The 22,933-nt window shown below is 42.6% G+C and overlaps 2 protein-coding genes across 4 annotated transcripts; both read left to right on the top strand.

The window, feature by feature from the left end:
* The first annotated feature begins 1,104 nt into the window (after positions 1–1,104).
* rtn2a (reticulon 2a) lies at positions 1,105–12,942 on the top strand. Of its 3 annotated transcripts, none has more exons than XM_058079682.1 (10): positions 1,105–1,300; positions 1,682–1,735; positions 2,502–3,035; positions 4,323–4,511; positions 6,704–6,911; positions 9,153–9,291; positions 10,766–10,835; positions 10,919–10,965; positions 11,076–11,134; positions 12,089–12,942. In XM_058079682.1, exons 1-10 carry the CDS (start codon positions 1,270–1,272, stop codon positions 12,162–12,164), a joined length of 1,407 nt encoding a protein of 468 aa, XP_057935665.1. In that variant the 5' UTR covers positions 1,105–1,269; the 3' UTR covers positions 12,165–12,942. The 3 variants fall into 3 exon arrangements, with proteins under 3 accessions (XP_057935665.1, XP_057935666.1, XP_057935667.1); XM_058079683.1 differs by having other exon boundaries at positions 1,106–1,300; positions 4,326–4,511; positions 12,089–12,941; XM_058079684.1 differs by lacking the exons at positions 1,105–1,300; positions 1,682–1,735; positions 2,502–3,035; positions 4,323–4,511 and adding an exon at positions 5,337–5,458 and having other exon boundaries at positions 12,089–12,940.
* Positions 12,943–13,968: 1,026 nt separating this feature from the next.
* Positions 13,969–22,709, top strand: rhoub (ras homolog family member Ub). Its single transcript, XM_058079686.1, has 3 exons — positions 13,969–14,354; positions 18,218–18,276; positions 20,429–22,709. The coding sequence occupies exons 1-3, from the start codon at positions 14,123–14,125 to the stop codon at positions 20,879–20,881; spliced, it is 744 nt and encodes a 247-aa protein (XP_057935669.1). The 5' UTR covers positions 13,969–14,122; the 3' UTR covers positions 20,882–22,709.
* Positions 22,710–22,933: the final 224 nt, after the last annotated feature.

Below are 22,933 nucleotides of genomic sequence, written 5' to 3'. Positions count from 1 at the left end.
CTCATGTCTTTCGAGGTGCACCTTACCCCAGCAGGAGGTGGGCTACTCCCTTGTCAATTGCAGGGTTGCTCTGTATTTCATATCAAAATTATATCACTGCCGTAAGCTTTTTCTGTGTACAAAATCAAATATTGTCTCAAATCTGTGTAAGCGAGCATTCATAATTCATCCACCGCACAGGTGTAGCACATGAAGACGATTGGCCCCAGTAAAAGGCCGCTCCCAAATGTACAGTTTAACTGTATTGGGTGGTCACACCAGAAACCGACGGGGTTTGGGACCTCCTGATACAACCTAACTGCATATTTGGTGTGGCCTTTTATTGGGGCCAGCTTATGACACACCTGTGCAAAAATCATGATTTCTCATCAGCATTTTGCTTATGCCACACTGAATTATGAATGTCCACTAACACAGATTCATAAACAATATATTATATTTTGATTGTTTTTGTTTTATATTTGAGAGGCATAGAGCTTTTGTTTACATCTTGGTGCTCAGCTCATAAAAAATGGGAGCAGAAACTATTTGTACTAATTGTAATAAACGAATTGTACTCATTATTTTTTTATATTTGTTTTCAGTATGTGAAATGTTATTAGTAGTTTGTTCAGTGTGTATACAGTAGAAAAAGTAGTCACGCTACTTCATGAGATGCACCAGTCACAGCTAAACACTGCCCCCTTTTGGTATGTTGTAGTATACTGTATTACAGTATTTGCTCTCAACTCTTTTGAAATATTTGTTACTTTGTTATGTGTAAAACATATTAACATTGTGTAACACAAACTAGAATGCAGACATGTGGATAATATACTTAACATACTAAAAATACTGTATGTCCCCATCTCATGCATTATTGACGGCTTCTCCCCCCCCACCATTAGATGCTCAGATGACTCGGCCGTGACGACCAGGCAGCCGGGCTGCTCTCTGTTTACTGCAGCGTACTCTACGAGCGCTGCAGCCATGGTGATGATGATGTGAGAGCAAGCAGGAGGAGGATGTGGAGGTGGTGGTGGTGGTGGGAGGGGGTTGCTGGAGTGAGTCAGGGCGGGGCGGTCAGAGGCAGGAAGCTGCTCATACAGACCACCAAGGGACCACAGAGGCAGCGGGCAAGAAGAAGGATGTCTGTGTGAGAGAGAGAAAGAGAGAGAGGATTTTCCACACGACGTGTGCTACCAGCATCACATGAGGGTGCAGGGAGGCGGGGAGGGAGGGAGGTGGTGTCTTCCAGGCCGGGAGGGCTCAGCGATGCCTTGATGGAGTATGGGCCAGGTTTTAGGATTCTCCCACTGCCGTGAGTCTGCGTTTCTTTTCTATCCTTCCCTTGCAAGAGCACGTTTGTGTATCTGCTCTCAGCTGTAGCGCAGCATCTTTTTATTTCTAGCTACTGTGAGCTTTGGATGCGTTAGTCACCCCCCCCCCCCACCCTTCGTCCCCTTCATCTTTCCTATTCTCCTTTCCTCTGAGCTCTTCTTTAAAAAAAACACATGGCTGAATGTTGCACATAGTTATTGCATTATGATCTGTTTACATAGATTCTGTATAATTAGCCTGATTTTTATCACTGCCAAGTTGCATTATTGTCTTGCTAGCCTGTTATGTTGGAACTATGTTTCATTTTTTTAAATGAGTAACACCCCAGCAATAAAAATATTGTGCCCTTGTTGCCTTCCAGAGGAATATGGCTCAGTGGCATCCACTCCAGATTCAACACCCCCATGCACCGATGGTATGAAAGCTGCACGCTGACACACTGACACATGACTCAGAGCTGCTGCTTTTGGAAAACTGAACACCAGCATCGGTTCACATTGTAGATCCACAAGTAATGGCGAGCTTCTCTTTTGATGTCTCAAAGAGGCTTTCCAGCTTTAGGTGCTGCACTTTCTGTTCAAACACTCCTTTTTTGTTATTTTAGGTGAGGCGAATAAAGTGTCACCACTAGAAATACTTTTGAATACATGCTAGCATACATTTAATTCAATTAATCCTCAGAGTTTTATAATGATTGGACAAATAGTAGAGAATTAGTGGTTGTGCACAGAAGGTTTGCTTGATGGCGGACATGTTTTTCAACCAATCTTGTTGAAATTTTACACACACGTTCTATTCAGTCCGCTATAGGTGCGTACTAACTTTCGTCGTGATTCTACTCAACATCCTTAAGTTACGATGGGTGTTTTGTACAGGGCTTTGAGTTGTGTGAGAAATTTCAAGTCATTCTGACTTATGGGGTCAAACTGGGGTTTAATAACGACGCCAGCATCAGTAATGTATTTGTCAGAAAAGTAATAGCACAGGCTAGACAGTCTGTGTGCATGTTCTACAGCCTTTATTTTCAATAACAGATGCAGTCGTGTGAGATACAACACAAGGTCTGCAGGAAACAAGCTCACCATCTCCGTCCTAGTTCATCCAAAAGATATTTGAGGGGCATCTTTAACACAAATCTCATCCAAGCATGCATTTATGGCACTGTTTTATGTTTTCTCCAGGTGGTAATGAGGAGTCGGAGGTGTACGATCTGCAAACAGCGAGGGACTGGTCCGAGGACGAGGAGGTGGGGTTCGATGACGATGACACTCTGGCCTCGTCCCCATCCGTCTGGGGAACGCCACGTCAGAACTCCTTCGAGCTGACCTTCTCCTACATCGCCATCGCTGAGCCCGAGGCGGTGGGAGCATCACGGAGCCACCGGGACAGGCGCAGGGTCGGACCTCGGGGGAGTCGCACCTCCCTAGCGCGCTTGGACACCCTGGATACGTCACTGGACTCCCCAGACGTGGACTGGGACCCCCACGGCTTTCTGAGTGATGAGCACGAGGAGGCGTCGGAAAGCAGCGAACAAGAGAGGGTGGAGATGAGGACACTAAGCCCGAGGAGGAGGCGGAGGAGGCGAGCTGAGACCATAACCATGCAGCCATCTCCTCAGAGTCTAGAGGGTGATGCGGGGATCCAAAGTGAGGAGAGCAGTTTAGCCCAGACTGAGCCGCTTCCTTTTCCATCATTGCAAACACAGATGCTTCCAGGTAGGAAAGACTCTTGACTCTAGTGACAATCATCAAGGATAAAGATGGTATTGTAACATCTACCTTGTCAGGATGATGACGAGGTGGGCCATCAACAATCCCGTTATTGCAAAAACAGGCTAGAGTCGAGAGAATCACACCAAAAAGACATCAGCAAACCCAACTGTCCTCTCTGCACGCTGCTCCAGACACAGTCGGGACACAAGGGGTCATAGGGGGTCGCAAATCACACTAGCAGGGGTACCCCGATAGCACTTTTTCACTTCCGATGCCAATATCAATCTGATATCACCACGAATCATTAAACACTTTTATGACTTATTTTGTAGTGTGGAAAGTTTGAAAGTCTTGATGTAGTGATATTCCTCTGAGAATATCTCAGCCATTTACTTGTTTACTTGTGGGGTATAGTTTTATCCACGGTATGGACATAAAATAGCCAGGGGTTCAAATATTAATAATTATAATAATAATAATAGATTCAATTTATTATTATTCATTCATTCATTCATTTTCTACCGCTTCTCCTCCCGAGGGTCGCGGTGGGCGCTGGAGCCCATTATTATTATTTTATTATTATTAATTTAGGGACATCTAAATGAATCTATAATAATAATTTAGAATCTATAATCATAATAGATTCAATTTATTATTATTATTTTATTATTATTATTATTGTTGTTGTTATTATTATTAGAGCCCCTCTAATATAATGATTATATAATAATAACAATTATTATCATTATTGTCATAAAACTGCGACTTTCTCATCAAGACTTTTTTCTCTTAATATTTTGTCTCTATTCTTAAAAATTACCACAAATTTTCCCCCTATTTTTGCAGATTTTTTTCATTTTCTAATTGTTTGAATTCAATTCTTGTAAATTTTGTTCTTGTAATAATTTTTTACTTTATTCCGATAATATTTTGACTTGATTTTTGTAACATTCAAACTTTTTCCGCAACCTAGTTTTCCAAAAATTGCAACTTTGACACTAAAAATGATGTCATTTTTCCTCATAATATTGTTCTTCTCATAACTTGTTATATTACTGCAGATTTTCCATTTTTGCCATTGCATTTTTCTTTAAAAAAATATATATTTTTAGAATGTGGCGTAGGCCTCACTTTGACACCCCCTGGTCTAACCCAACCACCATTTTGATTTCCCTTTAATACAAATTCTGATGTCATGAAAGCTAAGGCGTACTTTCAAGTTTAAATGTGCTATCAATGCATCCTTGATGATGATGTCATCATGCAAGTGATGTCACGCTTGTTTCCCAGCAGCAGCGACGACCTCAACCCCCGAGCCCGAGTTACCTGTCGCCGGGGAAACCACGACAGAGGAGCCACTACGACCCACCGGCCCTGTGTCCCCATCGCCTGCCGCCGTCACTCACAACACTCAGGAACAGCCGCCCAGCCAGTGTCCGTACTCGGCCCCCGACCCCTCAGAAAGCCCCCACATAGCAGGTACCTCAGCCTTTTATATCTCATGTAGCCCTGTCTTACTTAGCTCGTGAATGGAAGTGATCACATTTCATATTGATCCTTCACGAGCCGAGCTAAGATAGACGCTCACCCTTGAAAAGTCCTGCCTCTCCATCATGTCTCCATAGTAACCTAATGATCGGTGGAATGTATTCCTGGCCCGGGATGAAGCCGTCAGAGCACACGGCAGCACTTCACAGTGTATTGTTTAGCTTTGGATGCTAGCTTCTTCTTGTTGCAGATGTAAGCAAAGCGGAAGATAACATCCTGTCTTCCAGCTCGGTGGCATTTTAAGTGGACCAGTCAGTCAGTAAAGAGAAGCAGTCTTATTTTGGTGGCGCGCTTGTGGAGGGGGTTGTACCGTGACCCCCGAGACTTTTGATGAATGTGCAGTCAAGATGATGACAAGAGTTTAGGGTGTCCCAAATAAATAGCACACATTAATCTATTGGAGCATCATGTTTCTACCGTCTTTGTCGCTCGGGTCTGCTAACCACGCTTCAGCCCAATAATAGATTTGATGTATTTTTAAAATACTTAGCTCTTCACTTCGCCTCTGAACTGTCACTCTAGCTTCCAAAAATGACCCTTACATGGTTCTATTTTTAAATGTTTGAGGTGGTGACATAACTTTAAAGTAACACTAAGCATTCACCTGCTTGTCTCGGGGTTTCCGTGATTGTCGGAGCAATTTGCCGCTGTGGCGACTGCTGTCTTCACTTCGAAACCCACCCCTGTCCTAACCCCCCCACCCGCTTCTTCAATGTAGAAGTGGTAGCTGGGGGGCGGTGCCGCAGGAAAAAGATTTATTTTTGGTGCGCTGATCAGGCAGGGGCTGGCCAAAAACAGCCCCGAGGGGCAGCACGGTGGGACAAGAGAGAGGGTGTGAGGGTAAGCGCTGGAAGCAACAACCAAAATGGCCAGCAAAGGTGAGAACTTGGCTGTAAAGAGAATAGGAACTTAGTTTCTCTATCAAGTGTGTGGAGAGAGAAAAGTGTCTTTGTAGTCTTGAGTGTTTGCCTTGGTGAAGATTCGGGATGAACGTGTGTGGAATTAGCCAGGAAACGGTGCAGCTTCACCATTCATTCAGCTCACGTTGATGTAGCAGCAGTTGCTGGAATAAGTAGAACAATGTCATGTCGCGTTTGCACCATGGTGTCTTATATTAAATTGCCATTGCTAGTTAAGGGTCCTACTGGTGTCATCGGGTGCACAGTATTGAACGCAGTTCAGAAGTGAAACCATGTTTTCAGCACCGTGCAGTTGAGTTTGGCTCGGTATGTTTCGGAGTTCTGATTTTTTTAAAAGCTTAGATGCCACCAGGATTGCAGTGTTTATTCTGTCCCAAAACGAGCTGTCATCTGCTGTGACCACCCTACACACACACACACACACACACAGAATAATCCTCTCTGCGGATAGTCCAGTCCTACAATTGATTCTACAGCAGGGGTTCTCAAATGGTCTCATCCTGGAAGCCACTTTTTCCAGCGCTCATGTCATGAAATACACGTCAGAAATATATTTATGCAGTTTTACTAAGGAAAGGGGAGAATAATGGTAAAGGCATGCGTACAAATGTCAAAGCTGCATTACATAACACCACAAATCAGATATTTCAAGTAGGAAGATTTTATTTTTATTTGAATTATATCATAATTTTAGATTCCCGATTATTTGCTTCGGGAGTACATTCTGAGTGGGAAATAGACAGAATAGATAAAAGAACCACATACAGTATTACTGTGTACTGTACCGACGCCACCTACAGTCTCCAGGGCGGCTGTTGCCCGGTGACGACGAGGGGAAACCAAGGTGGGCGCTGCTCACAGCCTGACGCCTGGCAGCAGGTGCCGTGAAAAAGGCTGCATTTAAATTCTCTTCCACCGCTTGCTTCGCTCTGTCATCTCAGGGCTAAATTTAGCCCCAGCTTTGAAGCCCGACTTGTTCTCTTCGCTTGCTCGGGGGTTCTCTGGGAAGACCTCACGTCGCCCCCTGCTGTTTTTCTAGCCTGCTTCTCACAGTCGCGGTGGCGTTACTTAGAAAACAGCTGATGTAGCTGTGTAACCAGAGGAGTGCCACAGTGAAGGCAACAACTACATTTCCCAGCATCCTTTGCTTGAACTGTGAGAACTAAGCATGATGTTTTAAAAAAAATGTCCTCTTCTTCCCAGTGATGGATCTGATCTACTGGAAGGACACAGAGCGAACGGGCATGGTGCTGACAGGTTTAGTGGTGCTTCTGCTATGCCTGTTCCAGCTCAACGTCATCACGGTGGTCTCCACGGCGTCCCTGGCCATCACGTGCGTCACCATCTCTGTGCGCATATACTACAAAATCCTCTACATCCTCAACTGGGGCGACGGTGTACACCCCTTCAAGTAAGACCACCATTTCATTTAAACTCTGGTATGACTGCACTGTTGGCTGGCTTTTCAGTCGTACTGTATACATAATGTTCTTACTGCGACTGTTATTTGTGTGGCCTCGCCAAAATGGCTTTGCGCTTCAGATTTTGCGATTTACCCAGATGAAGCACTTACAATCATAAAAACGGTTTCATGACCTACAATATGTATATAAGAAAATATGCATTTAAAGATGTTCATTCATTCATTCATTTTCTACCGCTTTTCCTCACAAGGGTCGCGGGGGTGCTGGAGCCTATTCCAGCTGTCTTTGGGCGAGAGGCGGGGTACACCCTGGACTGGTCGCCAGCCAATCACAGGGCACATATAGACAAACAACCATTCACACTCACATTCATACCTATGGACAATTTGGAGTCGTCAATTAACCTAGCATGTTTTTGGAATGTGGGAGGAAACCGGAGTACCCGGAGAAAACCCACGCATGCACGGGGAGAACATGCAAACTCCACACAGAGATGGCCGAGGGTGGAATTGAACCCTGGTCTCCTAGCTGTGAGGTCTGCGCGCTAACCACGAGACCGCCGTGCCGCACATTTAAAGATGTTAATTGATAATAAAAAAATATTCTACACCGGTCACTAGGTGTCAATAATCTGTACTGGAATGTTCAGTGAAACATAAACAGCAGATATGATTGCCAGAACAACAGGCTTTTGATGCAGGTTTGAATTATCTCAATAATCCCTCATAAAAATACGGGCAACTTTTGCAGCTGTAACTCAACTCTTGACATCACTTCCTGTCCACCTCTATTTCAGGTCCCATAGGGAAAACATTTATAGCAACACCCACATACGTAAGCACAAGTTTTGTTTATGTCTTAAATGGCTCATTTACTGTTATTATGTCTGCAATATTGAATAATGGGAGTGTAAAGGAGACTATAGGGGTGTTATTTCATATGTAGAGGGCTCTAATTATGTTAGAAACCATATTTAGGAGGTCATCAACAGGTTTTCTATGTTACTACAACTACAAAAATACTAAATTCATCATTAAGGAATCCTACTTCATGGAAATCAAGTTTTTTATCACTGTTGGGTCTGGAACCGATAACCGCGATAAACGAGGGATTACTGTATGAAGGTGCACCTTGGGTTATGTTCCGTGGTTCGTTTCGCTCCCATAATTTTAGTGAAAACTTAAGTCTAGACCAAGTCTTCAGCGGCCAAATCTGGTTCTTGGGACATGGAAGGGTGGCGAGTTCAGTCATCCGGGAGAGGCTCAGAGTAGAGCCGCTTCTCCTTCGCATTGAGAGGAGTCAGTTGAGGCGGCTCCCTGGTGAGGTGTTCCGGGCATGCCAAGCCGGGAAAAGGCCCCGGGGCAGACCTAGGACACGCTGGAGGGATTATGTCTCACAGCTGGCCTGGGAACGCCTTGGTGTCCTCCCGGTGGAGCTGGAGGAGGTAACCAAGGACTGGGAAGTCTGGGCTTCCCTGCTGAGACTGCTGCCCTCGCAACCCAGACCCGGAAAATGGATGGATGGATGGATTTTTATGTCCTTCATGTGTTCTGTGTACAGCAGGGGTGTCAAACTCAATTTATAAATAAATATAATAATAATAAAACGGCAAATAATAAAAACTTAAGAAACCACATATAGTTGGTGGGTAGACAAATATTTTTTTTCAGATTAAAATTAACAAAGCATTATTAGAGCCCTGTAGACATGACAAAACACGACTATAGTCACATTTATACTTTGTTTTATTTACAACATATTGCGCAACTGTAGGGTCTTGAGACACATGCTAACTCGCAAACTAGAGAGCTAGCGACCTAAACGGTAGCCTTCAAGTTATTTCCTTTAAACTTAAATAGCCAAAAACTTACCACTTCCACACGGATAGGGAGGATAACTATTAACAGTTATTTAACCTTTAACATGAACATTAATCAAACGTAATCATTTTTTCTGGGTACATGATACCATACAGCATCCATATCAAACTTGCGCGGGCCGCAACATTAAACTTAATGTTGACATTAAACTCATATCAAGGCGGGGGCCTCAAACTAGTGTCCTGCAGGCCAGATTTGAGACCCCTGGTGTACAGCATAAGTGACTTAGACTAAAATTCGATTTACGTCCCAGCCTAGGGACAGAACTTGTACGTAACCAGAGGACCATCTGTAATTATGCAATGTGCTACTTAGTGATTGTGTCCTTTTCGTGCACGTGTGTGTCAGGTCCTACTTGGACCTGGACATCAGCCTGAGCGGAGAGCAGACGGACCTGTACATGCAGAAACTCATCGTCATGACTCTTTCCGCCGTGGACAGTCTGAAAAGACTCTTCTTTGTCGGAAACCTCTTTGAATCTCTCAAGGTGAGAAAAGGCAGGGACATCGTGCGCATGTCACGCCCTCTGGCATTCTTTCATTTGCCACGCCATCCATCCCGACTCACTCCGTCATTGGGCGCGACAGCAGTGGCCATCTCATTGGGCTCGCTTACTAAATTTGGTCGGTATTACTGCCGGCAACTGTCACTCATGGTGACATATTTACAGTATAAATAACTCCAAAAGTATTGGAACAACGAGGCCAATTCCGTTACTATTACTGTAGACTGGACGTTTGGGTTTGACGCCAAAAGATTTCGGCTTTTATTTCCAGGTATTTACATCTGGATGTGTTTACTTCCAGTTTTCCTGAAACTGAGCATAGACATTCATTGCTATTTCATTCATTCATTCATTTTTTACCGCTTATCCTCACGAGGGTCGCGGGGGTGCTGGAGCCTATCCCAGCTGTCTTCGAGCAAGAGGCGGGGTACACCCTGAACTGGTGGCCAGCCAATCACAGGGCACATATAGACAAACAACCATTCACACTCACATTCATACCTATGGACAATTTGGAGTCACCAATTAACCTGATGAATGAATGAAAAAATTGTTTTCTGTGTTCCCCAAAGGGCTGCATCTTGTTGATGACATCATCTAATTTGCATAATGATGCATTTTTTGGGGGGGGGGGGGGGGGCGATAAGAGCCTCTGCAAACACATACATAAACGTGGAGAATTTCTAATAGGTATTGATATGTGGCAGTCAAAATTAATCAGTAGCGGGCCACCACAAACAAATAGATGCCCGGGAAACGCTTGTCTTATAGTTCGAGACGACTTATATTCATCATGTATTAGTTGATAGGATTAAACAAAAAATACACAAGTAATTTTTACAAAATGCAGTAGAAGGGTGGCACATTTTGCCTCAGAATGCACATGGTAGAGGCCTGTCTGGTGTTCTCCATCAACCAGGAATTTCTACTATGAAACAAATGGACAAACACAATATTTTTTCTTTTTTTGTGTACTCTGGGCTAATCTAGTTGTGTTATACGTATGTCACTACATGACACATTTTAAAGAATGTCCATTGGGATATGCTGTGGTCGCCTACAAGCCCCGGGCATTTAGTTACTAGCTAGTAGTCCTTCTTCATTTCTATATTGAGCTAGCATCAGACATATACACAGAGATGGCTGCAGGACATTAGCAGTAATCAGAGTGTGTGTGAGCTACATGAGCCTAAACCTGAGGACCTTACAGTCAACCCTGACCTGTTGGGAATGTGACAGACATGCAGGCCGAGGAGGAGGAGTCGGGAGGAGGTGTGTGTAGATGGCGCAGGACAAGATGGAGTCCTTCTCTATCTGTGATAGTGGCATATGAAGGGAGACACCGTCAACATTGATTGCCACATTGTGGCACATTATGTCACTTGAAGCTCTGTTAGTCTTGAAAGCTTGGCTCAAGCGTGCTAATCAAGTAACGCTGAGAATGCTCTCTTTTTAGTTGCTGTTTCTGCTGTACCTTATCACATACCTTGGGGAACTGTGCAATGGACTAACCCTCCTCATCATAGGTAACACATCACCGTCAGGAAGTCATCTTTTTGTTGACTGCTTGGATTTATCATTTATTTTAAAAAAAATCTTCCCTTTGCAGGTGTGATCGCTCTCTTTTCTTTGCCGCTTTTCTACCGTCAGCGTCAGGTAATCCTTTTTAACGCCACTGTCCTAAACTTCATTTGCTTATTGAACACATTTGTTCAGTCTGTTTTTGTTATTTTACGTGTATACATGTTTTTTTCATGCTATCTTAGGAGCAAGTGGACCGGGTGATTGCAAAAATCCAGGCTCAAATTGACAACGTTAAGGACTTGTGAGTACAGCGCCATCTTGTGGCTAAACGGAAACAAACATTCCGTGTCTGCTTTAATCAGTTTTATGCTTTGTAGTACAGATTATTTGATTGTAATTTGCTTTCTAACTTTATTTACTAACTACGAGAAGCAGCTTAATTGTTTACTTGAACCGTAAGCTAAATTTTTGGTCAAAAATGGTCACATAGTGCTAGTTTAGCGCATGCGTCCCTGGTTTTACTACATGTCCCTAAATGCATTGCGGTAATTGATGTGACGTCAGGGATCCTTTTTTAAGGCACTCGTTAACGATGTACTGTGGCTCGTTTGTATCAATTTGAAGTGCTAATTTCATGACATAAATTAGTTTTTTATAATGTATTTGAAACAGACATTAACGTTGTCGAAATTCTGTCGTTAGTTCGCTCGCGATTAGTCACTAGTTAGCTAGCTAGTTAGCTAGCTAGTTAGCTAGCTAGGTAGCCAGTTAGCTAGCTAGTTAGCCAGTTAGCTAGCTAGTCCCGGGGGTCCCTTATTGTAGTATTTTTCACCAACATTAAATAACTGTCAGAAATTCCACAATAGTGTATTTTAAATGTGTTAGCTTTGATTTAGACAGTTTAAAGTTGCTTTTAGTAAACCCTGCTGAGAACAAGACGTTTTTTTTATGTCTGTAGCAGTTTGTCCACTCCTGACGAAGACAGATTTTGTGTCTCCAAGAAGCGATATTGTGTACTTGTATCCACTTTTTATGTACACCATGTAGCGGTGCACTTGTCCAACATAATAGATCATAAATCACATACACCAATTTAACATCGAGGAGTGTGACGGGAGGATACTGACATCTAGGGCATGGTTTTAAGATGTGTAGCAAAGCCTGAGTATGGGGCAGACCAGATATGGTGTCATGTCCAAGCTGGAAGGGAGGTTTTTACTTCATGACATTGTGCAAATCTGTATGTCTCCCGCAGTCTACAAAGACTGGCCCAAGGTGGCGGCCCTCCTCCGGACATGACCCCGGATGTTGCCAAACCGAAAGGCCAATAAACTCTCACGGACGTCAGTGTTGAAGAGGAAGAAGAAGCTGAGGGCCATCACTGCGATGTCTTACCCAGCAGTCTTGAGAGCTCCACCAGACCAGGAGTGGGGAGACGGGGGGGACGTTTACTGAACTGGAGGGTTTACATGCGGTACTTCATGTGCTATTAACTTTCGAAGTTATTCACAACTTACAAGTGGGGGTTAAATGTCCAAAAGTGACGGTTGAAAAGCTGCCATCCAAATGAAGAAAATGGAAACTTACCAAAGTGTGGCGAGGGAGGTGAGTTGAACTACACAAAAAAACACAGGGGTCATCGTTATTCATTGTCATGACTGAGTTGTGTGTGTGTCTGCGTGTGTGAGTGGTAAATGAAAGTGTAACAAGCAAAGTCACTTCATCTTTTCTTTTCGAGCTTTTGATTTCCTCTTTCCTCCCATCACATTGCATCTTGCAGTTTGACCATCAATACTTCAAATACTTTAAATGAAATGCGTCTAATTGTAGTGAAAAGAAGACCTTTATGTGTTTACTTTTGAGGAAATGTAAGAGCCGGTGCCTTTCTTACTGTATATTATGTTAATAACTCCTGACAATGTTTGCTGCCCCTCATCATAGGAACCACTTCCCTTGTTTTAGCCTCAGACTTTTGTATGATGCCTTTGTGATGACATGGCCACTGTTATCTTGGAGGTAATAATCACTTTTAGAAATAATAAAAATTGTTCAGGATAGTCACCAAACAAGTACAAGTCTCTTGCATCGTGACACAAACACAACTAGCATTGTTGTTTTTAAACAAAAAATATTTTGATTCGACATAGAACATTCAGTTGGCTCACAAATGCATGTTATATAATTACAATTTTAGTTTAAAAGTCTAGTTATTTCCTACAATCATTTGCAATTTATATTTTAAAAATCTACATGATACTTTAAACACTGCAATTATAACAACCTAATGTTACATTAATTGGAGACCTAATACCAATTATCAATAGGTGTGACTGTGAAAATGGTTGGACATAACAATTATCATACATAATATAAATAAATGTAGCAATATAAATATTTAAATTTGTCAGTATAACATTTGTTACCCTGTTGATATTTACATCAGTTGTGCCTTTAAGCCACAAGAGGGCGACAAAATGCAATTGTCTGAGTTGGAGTTGTATTTTCTGCTTACTGTATTTTATCTTCTAATGTAAACATGTGTATATGTTATTAATAACCTACCCGGTACATCCAATTGAAATAGAATTACGTATCATAAAGTTAGATCTCAATATAATCTCAGTTTAATTATTTAAAGTTGCTGTAACATACTTTTGGTCGTGACATTGTAGCGCTTGCAAAACATGCCACCTGTAACCACTTTCAGCCGCAAGAGGGCAGTAAAGGTCCAGTATTCAACCTGTAAAGCAAGTTTATCAACGACAAAACTAACGTAGTTTATTTTAAACTTGCTATTGTAAACTTAGAACATTGATGCGATAAGCAATGCGATCAAGTTGTGCCATGTATTCTGAGCTGTTAAAATAGGCCAGAGTGTGCGATAATCTGCAAATACCCTCATTTGAGACGTTCTTGCACGCACAGGCCTGTGTAGAAAAAAAATGTCGGTTTTATATTAACATGCAATGACAGGTCATAAACAACGGTGGCTTATCACAAAATGTTCTGTACTGCAGTATTTTATTCCCTCTCTTGTTGCAATTTAATAACAGTGATCCAAAACGTGACATCCTGCACCACTGCACGCCACCGAGAAGTGGGCGGGGTCAACAGGGTATAAAAACGTGCACTGGCCACGCCCCTTCATAGTAAAGCAACTCGAGTGGGCGTCATGAGCAGCAGCTGCCACAATTCAGCGTGAAAAGAATAGAAATAGTAAGTTTTAGTCGCTTTAGACCGCTCTCATGGTGGCATCTCGGTATAGGAGAAGAACTGGCTGATGAATTGAATGCCCCCCCCGCTTCCAGTCTCCATGGAATACCCACCAAGGACCACCACCATGGCTCCACCGGTGCCGCCGCACAAAGCCCAGCCAGCCCGGCCGGGACAGGGGCAAGAGCGGCTACTGAAGTGCGTGCTGCTCGGAGACGGAGCCGTGGGCAAGACGAGCCTGGTGGTCAGCTACACCACCAATGGCTACCCCACTAAATACGTCCCCACTGCTTTTGACGACTTTTCTGGTGAGCCAAATACATTCAATGAATGCAATATTTCTATTAAGTTAACATTTTATGGAATAATTTCTGATTGTACGCTAGCATAATTATGCTAAACTGCTGTATGCTAAATCATTTCGGACCTCAGGTCGTTTTTTAATGACCCTGGCCCTATTCTATTAGTAGAACCTACATTGAAAATTTTCCCCAACATTATTTTATTTTTTCTTTGTTACACCCTTCCATAAAGATACACTTTTATTACTTATTATGGTGCAATAACGCTCCTCAAAGAATGTTCCGCCATTTCAATGAGGTTAATGACTGTGTTTCTACCTGTCTGACACCTTCAGAGCACCCGCCCAAATTTGTTCCATGTGCTATAATAATAATAATAATAATATCAGTAATAAGGTGTGTTTGTTTATCCTACCACCGGTCTGTGGTGATGTTCTCCCTGATGTGGTTGCCATGTTTCTACTCTGGAAACAGTCCAGTTTCCACCCTGGGATCAGTGTTTGCTTGTACTATGACAATGATGGACTGATTACCGATTCTGATTACTGATGTCCAACTCCTCATCATGTCCAGGGTGTCCTTTGGCGTTACTTGTTCAAGTTTGGGGGGGCGTAAAAAGAAGTGTAAACACGGAGAGCTGCAACAATTTATTACCCAATGAATTGACCGCCATGTTGGTAATGGATGTTGGTAAACATCCTCTGATTTCAGACTCTCAAATGTGAATATTTTTAATGTCCTTCGTCATTCACGAAAGCAGATCTATTATCTTTGTGTTTCAGCCAATATTCACACTTAGACTTTGGAAAACATTTATACATTATCTGTGACACTTGTCCGCACTAGGGTTCCGAGCCTATCCCAGCTGTCTTCGGGCGAGCAAGAGGCGGGGTCCACCCTGGACTGGTGGCCAGCCAATCACAGGGCACATATAGACAAACAACCATTCACACTCACATTCATACCTATGGACAATTTGGAGTCGCCAATTAACCTAGCATGTTTTTGGAATGTGGGAGGAAACCGGAGTACCCGGACAAAAACCCACGCATGCACGGGGAGAACATGCAAACTCCACACTGACTGTGTGGCCAACATGCTAACCACTCGGTCACCGTGCGGCCCACTTTGGAAAACAGTGATGGGCATTTCTGCTAGTTTTCTGATATGTTGCAAACTCAGCCGCGAACTGTAGGTGTATTATCATATCATATCGTATCATATCATTCATTTATTTTCTACCGCTTATCCTCACAAGGGTCGTGGGGCGTGCTAGAGCCTATCCCAGCTGTCTTTGGGCGAGAGGCGGGGTACACCCCGGACTGGTGGCCAGCCAATCACAGGGCACATATAGACAAACAACCATTCACACTCACATTCATACCTATGGACAATTTGGAGTCGCCAATTAACCTAGCATGTTTTTGGAATGTGGGAGGAAACCGGAGTACCCGGAGAAAACCCACGCATGCACGGGGAGAACATGCAAACTCCACACAGAGATGGCCGAGGGTGGGATTGAACTCCGGTCTCTTAGCTGGTCTGTACGCTAACCACTAGACCGCCGTGCAGCACCTATATTATATTACATTACATTATATTATATACACATATTAATGTGGTCGATCTGTGGTCTAAGCAATGACTCCATTCATTGAAGCAACAACCTTCGGATTAATGGAAGATGCAACTTAATGTAACTTTAACTTCCTGTGTATATTCTTCTTATGAATAAGAGTCCACAAAAAGTAAAAGAAAACCCATTGAATCCTTCAACAACATATTTTGTGTGACTTTAGTTCCATATATTCCCTCCAAAACTTGAATTTTGCCGTATGATGCTGGTTTTCCCATTTGTACACAAAACCGACTTGCCCATGAATATGTGTGTGTACGCTCTTTAAAACCCAGAAATCTCATAAAGGACACTGAAGTGTGGGAACGCTGTGTGACTTGCACACTGCAGCCGAGTGAACGCATCTGTCACGGCGGCTCACAATGACGCATTGTCTTCCTCGGACGTCCTTTCTGACAGAGAGTGATTGTGCGCTTGGTGGTGATGTCATTTTTCACCATAACCCACCATGAATGGGAGTATTCCATTTTTTTTAGAAGTTATGAAGAGTTATGCAACACCACAGGTGGCAGAAAGGCAAGGGGGTGTTGAAAAGTGAGCTGCAGATGATAAGGAGGAGCGCTTTATTGAAGGGAGTATCATATGTCAAAGGATTAGGACATGATGACACAATGGAAGCATTGGCTTACTTTAAGGCAGCGCTATCATTTCTATTTCATCTGTGTCGTGCTGTGGTTTGCCTCGTGCACTTTTATGACCCCCAGCACGCTTGGAAGAGGTTGGCCTGGGCTCACCATGAACGCTCATGTCATCCTTCCACCAGTTATTCAAGATAATTAATAGAAATAAACAGAAATTATCCACAAAATCCAAGCTCATGGTGCACTCCCTCGCTCATAAATCACCCCCCCCCTGTTATTACTGACATAACTGCTACCTTACATCATCAGAGAAATAACTAGAAAGACTCATAATAGTCCACAAAGTCAAAGCCCGAGGGACATTTCTGTTTGTCTTGGCCATATTTCAAAAGACAACCCCTTCAGTACCGGTCCTTTTAGATGATTTCGACTGATTTTTCAAGGCACATAGATTATTGTGTTCTACGGCTATGTAAACACGGAACATACCAAACCAAAGATTAGACTCCAGTCTTTCATTTAAAAAAAAACACACCAAAAAAACATTGTTTCTACTTTTTCCCGTTCTTTAGTAATCAGCAGTAGAACATAGGGAAGTTTCAGGAAAATATCAGTTTCCCACTAAAACAGGTTTTGTGGAAAGATACATTTCAAAGTTAGCTTTCACTTTGACACAAATAGTTTGATAACTGGGAACTTCCATATTTCATTCATTCATTCATTTTCTACCGCTTTTTCTCACAAGGGTCACAGGGGTGCTGGAGCCTATCCCAGCTGTCTTCGGGCGAAAGGCGGGGTACACCCTGGACTGGTCGCCAGCCAATCACAGGGCAACTTCCATATTTAATTTTTTTTTTTTGAAAGACTCAAAATAGTCCAAACGGGCACATGCATGTACAATATTGATTGCTCCACCTACAAGATATTAAATGATCGCCCTGCAGAATAAAAATAAACCACAATCATTCAAAATAAGCCAAAGAGTATAAAATCGCTTTTTTTCGCTTACATGCCAGTTTGTGTAGTAGTGGAAATCGGCTTGCTGCAGCTAACATGTTGCGTCAAACTGGTTAAATGAACTGGTTAAACTGGTTAAATGAAGGAGCCAACAGCGCCTCTGCCTCTTGCAGCAAGTACTGCGCGATGCAACTAATCAATAACCACTTCAACACAACAGGCGGAATCCCGAACCTAAACCAGATAGATCAACTCCAAAACCGAGTTAGCAATCAGTGTTGGTCTTTGATCAGCCGCCCCTCCCCCATGGACACATGCTAAATGTTTCCATGTTGGTCTTTGCATGGTACTTCCCTCCCGTCTTAAGAAGAACAAACGACCCCATCGTGCAACCCTGGTGACTCATCCACTTTTTCCAACGTGAAAATGAGGCCCAGTGGAAGAGTCGGTGAATAAACAAAATCTGCTTTTGTTTTTAACCCCCCCCCCCCTTCCCCATCTACCCTCCACCCCCACCTTTACTACACAACCTTGAAATGGCCTCTGTCAAAACACGGCAAAGGAGAACAAAGTCATCCCAGCCGCTGACATAACCGATGAACTAGCAGGCTGGGTGGGCCAGACGTGTTCTTTAAACAGCCTTAGAATATTCTAGTATGTATTTATCTCTTTTCTTTTTTTTTTTACTCCCTCAGCCGTGGTTCAAGTGGACGGAAGCCCCGTTCGACTACAGTTGTGTGACACCGCAGGCCAGGTGAGTTAACGACACAACGCCACCACCGCCCAATTACCAGGAATACACACACACCGGCCATAATGAACTAATGACGTTTCATGAATGCTTGTCAGCGTTAAAGAAATCCATCCAACAAATATAACTCATTTTGTGCTGCACTATAAACAATTATTTGACATGAGGATGTACGAAGCCATTATTGGTGCAAAGTTGTATTGATAGTTTGCAGCACTTTGATGTCAGAATTCTACGTTAGTCTTCACAAATGTCGTTCCACCAATATGGAAAAACTCTCTGTGTAATGTTTCCATACTCTGGTCTAGCAATCATGCATGTGAAACTGTGTTTTTTATGCTCTCTGGGACATGCAGGCTTGTTTCATAATCCAACTCCAACGAACCCTGCCGTGGGAGCAGCACATTCGATATTCAAAAGCCTATGAGGCATCGCCAGTTGTGTACTGAAGCACTAATACGCCCCAAAGCTCGCTACACAAGCTGCAACACACACGTTGACATGTATGGGCGAATGGGAGTAGATTAAAGTCGACAAATGCTGGCTGTGTTTATGCAAGTTGGAGTGTGAGGTGTGTGTGTGTGTGCATGTGTGTGTGTGTGTGTGCACGCTGCAGATGCGCTCCCATCCAAGATGCAGGTTAAGACTGAAAGGACTGTGGAGGAAAAGAGGGATTAGGGAGGAGGAGTGGTTTGTGTCAAGTTGAAGGGTATGGGAGACTCCTCGGTGCTCATTGTGTGCATTATTTCTCATTTCTATAACGCAAGGTGGATGTTACCATTAATACCTGGTGGGAGGAGCGATTGCATTAATATGACAATTTACGAGTGTGGCTTTGTGAATTATTTTCAGTCTTTATGGTTGTGAGAGAAGAGATGGCATTAATGATGTTATGAGTGTCCATTGCATGGCGTTGGCTTTTTGGCTTTTTGAACTTGTTTTGTGTTCGGTGGAGGTTATCATTGATAACGAGAAAAGAACTGGAAGAGAAATTTCAGTAATGATGACATGTCTTCGTTGCCTGCATGCATGTGCTCACAGATGAATGAGCGTACAGTAGCCTTTTTGACTTTGGGGAAGGTTTCTAGTTTATTCCTGTTATGCAAGGTGGAGGTTGCCAGTAACTGATGGGAGGAGTGATCACCATGTGACACACGTTTGCGCATGTCCTCGTTGGTAGGTTGGTTGAGTGAACTGGGGGTCTTTTTGACATTTGAACCCCCCCCCCCCCCCATGTTTGCTATTTATTATCTATTTTATTATGTAACATCATAAGGGTGTTATGGATAACTGGCGGGAGAAGCAAATGCAGTAATTTTAATGATACATCTACGTGTGCTCATAAAAAAGCGAGTGTGGGTTTTGCATGTGCATTTTTTTAAATTTTTTTTAAAATATATTTCTCTTTCAGTGGTGATTATAAGATTAAGATTAAGATATGCCTTTATTCGTCCCTCAGTGGGGAAATTTGTAATATATGTAATGTATAATTCATAACTGGTGGGAGGAGGACTTTAAGTGTGCATTTTTTTCAGGTTTTCGTTAATGTATTTGTATTATGCTAGGTGGTGGTTATAATTAATACCTAGTCTATGTCTATGTGTGATTGTCAAAAAGCCAGTGTGGGCTTTAAGGAGGTACATGTATTTCTATTGTATGTGGCGGTGGCGGTTATAATTAATAGCTGATGGGAGGAGCAATCGCAATAATTTGAATAATTTGTACATAAGCAAGCATGGATTTTATGTGTTTTCGTTTTTGTATTTGTATTATGCTAGATGGTGGTTATAAGTAATACCTGGCAGGAGGAGCAATTGCAGTCATTTTAATGATACGTCTATGTGTGCTCGTACATAAGTGCGCTTGGGCTTGGATGATTGTGTATTTTACAAGCTTTTTGATGTAGTTCTATTTTGCAAGGTGGCGGTTATCATTAATAACTGATGGGAGGAGCAATTGCATTGATTGATTGATGCATGGGCAGGTTTAGGCACTCATGCAAGTATCCAGGGGCTCCCAGTGAGCCCTATTACTTGACAAATATGTCTCATGCTGGCTATAAAGTGGAATAAAAGTACAGAATATGGTGATATAATAATAGGAAGTATTGCTGTTTACCTTTCTTGAAGTGAATAAGCATCTGTGTCTCCATCAGGACGAGTTTGACAAACTGCGCCACTTCTGCTACAGTCGCACGGACGCATTGCTGCTCTGCTTCAGCGTGGTCAGCCCGGCATCCTTCCAAAACGTCTGGGAGAAGTGGGTCCCGGAAATCCGCCGGCGCTGCCCCCTCACGCCCATCCTCCTGGTGGGCACGCAGTGCGACCTACGGCAGGACGTCAAGGTCCTCATCGAGCTGGCCAGGCGGAAGGAGAGGCCCGTGGCCGAGGAGGACGCCAGGGCGCTGGCCGACAAAATCGGGGCAGTGACGTACGTAGAGTGTTCGGCCCTGACACAGAAGAACCTGAAGGAGGTGTTTGATGCCGCCATCGCTGTGGGGTTGAAGAATTCTGAAAGAAGAGTGCGGCGGGAGAAGGTGCGGAGTACAGCCGATAAGATGAAGATGCTGTCCAAGTCGTGGTGGAAGAAGTATGTGTGTGTCCAGTAGAACTTCCTGTGTAACGGCAGTGGCTTGACTGCGGAAGAGTGGAGCAACAACAACAACAACAACATGATGTTCGTGTGCTCCTCAATCATCAACATGACTTTGACCAGCATTCAACCAAAAACTATGCAGCTCCTTAATGTAATACATGGACTGCATTCTCAAATGTGAACTGGAACTGGAGTTGGAGTCAAGTGACATGAACTCAGATTGTAGTCCCTCCTTGGAAAGTATATATCTATATGTGGTGTACACTGTAATTCAAAATCCAAACATTCACGTTCAATAGAATATTATAGAATAATCATGACATGTTCAAACGTTGCAATGCTTTGGATTTTTAGATGAAAAAATTAATGTAGATTGTATGTTTTTTTTCATACAATTTAAAATGAAAATTTTGCATGTTCAATTTTTCAATTTTGGTATTCCAAACATGTGGATATACATGCTGTTCATTAGTAAAAATAGATTGAATATATATTTTAAAAAGCCTATGAGTGAAATACTCACGTCTATTTTGTTACTGTCCAATGAAAAGCATGCATTTCAATATTTTGTGTTTTGAAAACATTTATCAAAAAGAACAAACAATTATTGAATAATTTGCTCAAATTGAAGGTTTCTCCAAAGCTGCGTATCAAAATATATTTTAAAAAGCCACCACATGCCCTGAACACCTCCCCATGCAGGGAGGCGTCTGGCAAGCCACCTCCTCTGGCTCCTCGCAATGCGAAGGAGCAGCGGTTTGACTCAGTTTCTCCTGGATGACAGTGCGAGCCCAACCACCCTACGGAGAAAACCCATTTTGGCCGCTTGTACCCACGGTCTTGCCCTTTCAGTCACTAACTTTAAAATGCAAAATTAAAAAATATAATGATCGATAAATCTTTGTTGTTGTTGCTTTCTGATAAAAGCATGTATCTCCATATACTGTATATATATTGTTTAATCCAAACAAATAATATGCGTTTATAGTTTTGTTTTTTGGTATAAAAATATATTTAAAAAGCAAATGAATCAAATGGTCACTGTTTGATGAAAAGCATTTTTTGGATGAAAATTTTACTGCACTGTGACATTTCTGTTTGACTAAAAATGTTCAATGTAAAATTTGGATCCCAACTATAATTGAGTTTGTTCCCTTTTAGTAACCAAACACATTGGGTGTTGCCGCTGTACATAAGTATATAACACAGTGGCAGGCAATGACCTTTGGACCAGCAGTGTTAGAGTACCGGCTATACAATGTACCTTCAGCATTTCCATTTTAAACAGGGTGCCAAAACGGCTGGCCTTGTGTTTGCTCTGTGCTTCAACACAACACCAGTTGGATAACCGACTATGATCTGTCTTCCATGACACTCTTCTGCAATGCAATCACCAAAGACCCTCTACTGGATACGTTTTGCTTCTTATTTTTCAGAAGCCCGTCATTCACGCTCTGTTCTCTGTTCCCTACAGCTGATGAAATGAAACACGACAAAGCAGATGCATGAATGTGCCATGTCTTTATGTATGTTACATAGTATAAAATGTCCGATATGATGTTTGTAATGTCACCATGCTTGTTTGTATGTGTATGTTTGTGTGTGTGTGTGTGTGTGTGTGTGAGTGAGTGAGTGAGTGAGTGACTCAGTCAGAAATGGTACATAACACTTGAGGGGTTGGAATGGAGCTAAATAAAATGTGAAACATTTAATCTTTCTCGCTCTGTTTTTAATGTAGATATTTTTGATTATGTTGATATATAGCTAATAGCTGTCATTTTCTTATGACTTTGCTTCTTTTCACCATCACAACAACTGACGATTAAAATATTGGGAGCCGATGAGTTTGATCCTCCTTTTTTTTCCTGTTAAAAGTACGTGGTGGCCTTTCAGTTTCCACACTGAGCAGGGGGATTGTGGGGAAACAGAACATTATACAGGATTATATTTTTGGAGCTGTTCATTGAGGTTTAAATAAATCAATTTAAATAAACATTTGATATGATTTTACATTACTAATTCATTTTACACAACACACATAATTTGGTAAGACAACATAAAAAAT

This window comes from Doryrhamphus excisus, chromosome 8 (genome assembly GCF_030265055.1).
Source record: "Doryrhamphus excisus isolate RoL2022-K1 chromosome 8, RoL_Dexc_1.0, whole genome shotgun sequence".
Classification (NCBI taxonomy): Eukaryota; Metazoa; Chordata; class Actinopteri; order Syngnathiformes; family Syngnathidae; genus Doryrhamphus; species Doryrhamphus excisus.
The sequence above is the reverse complement of the archived record's forward strand: the minus strand, read 5'-3'. Positions and strand labels throughout refer to the sequence as shown.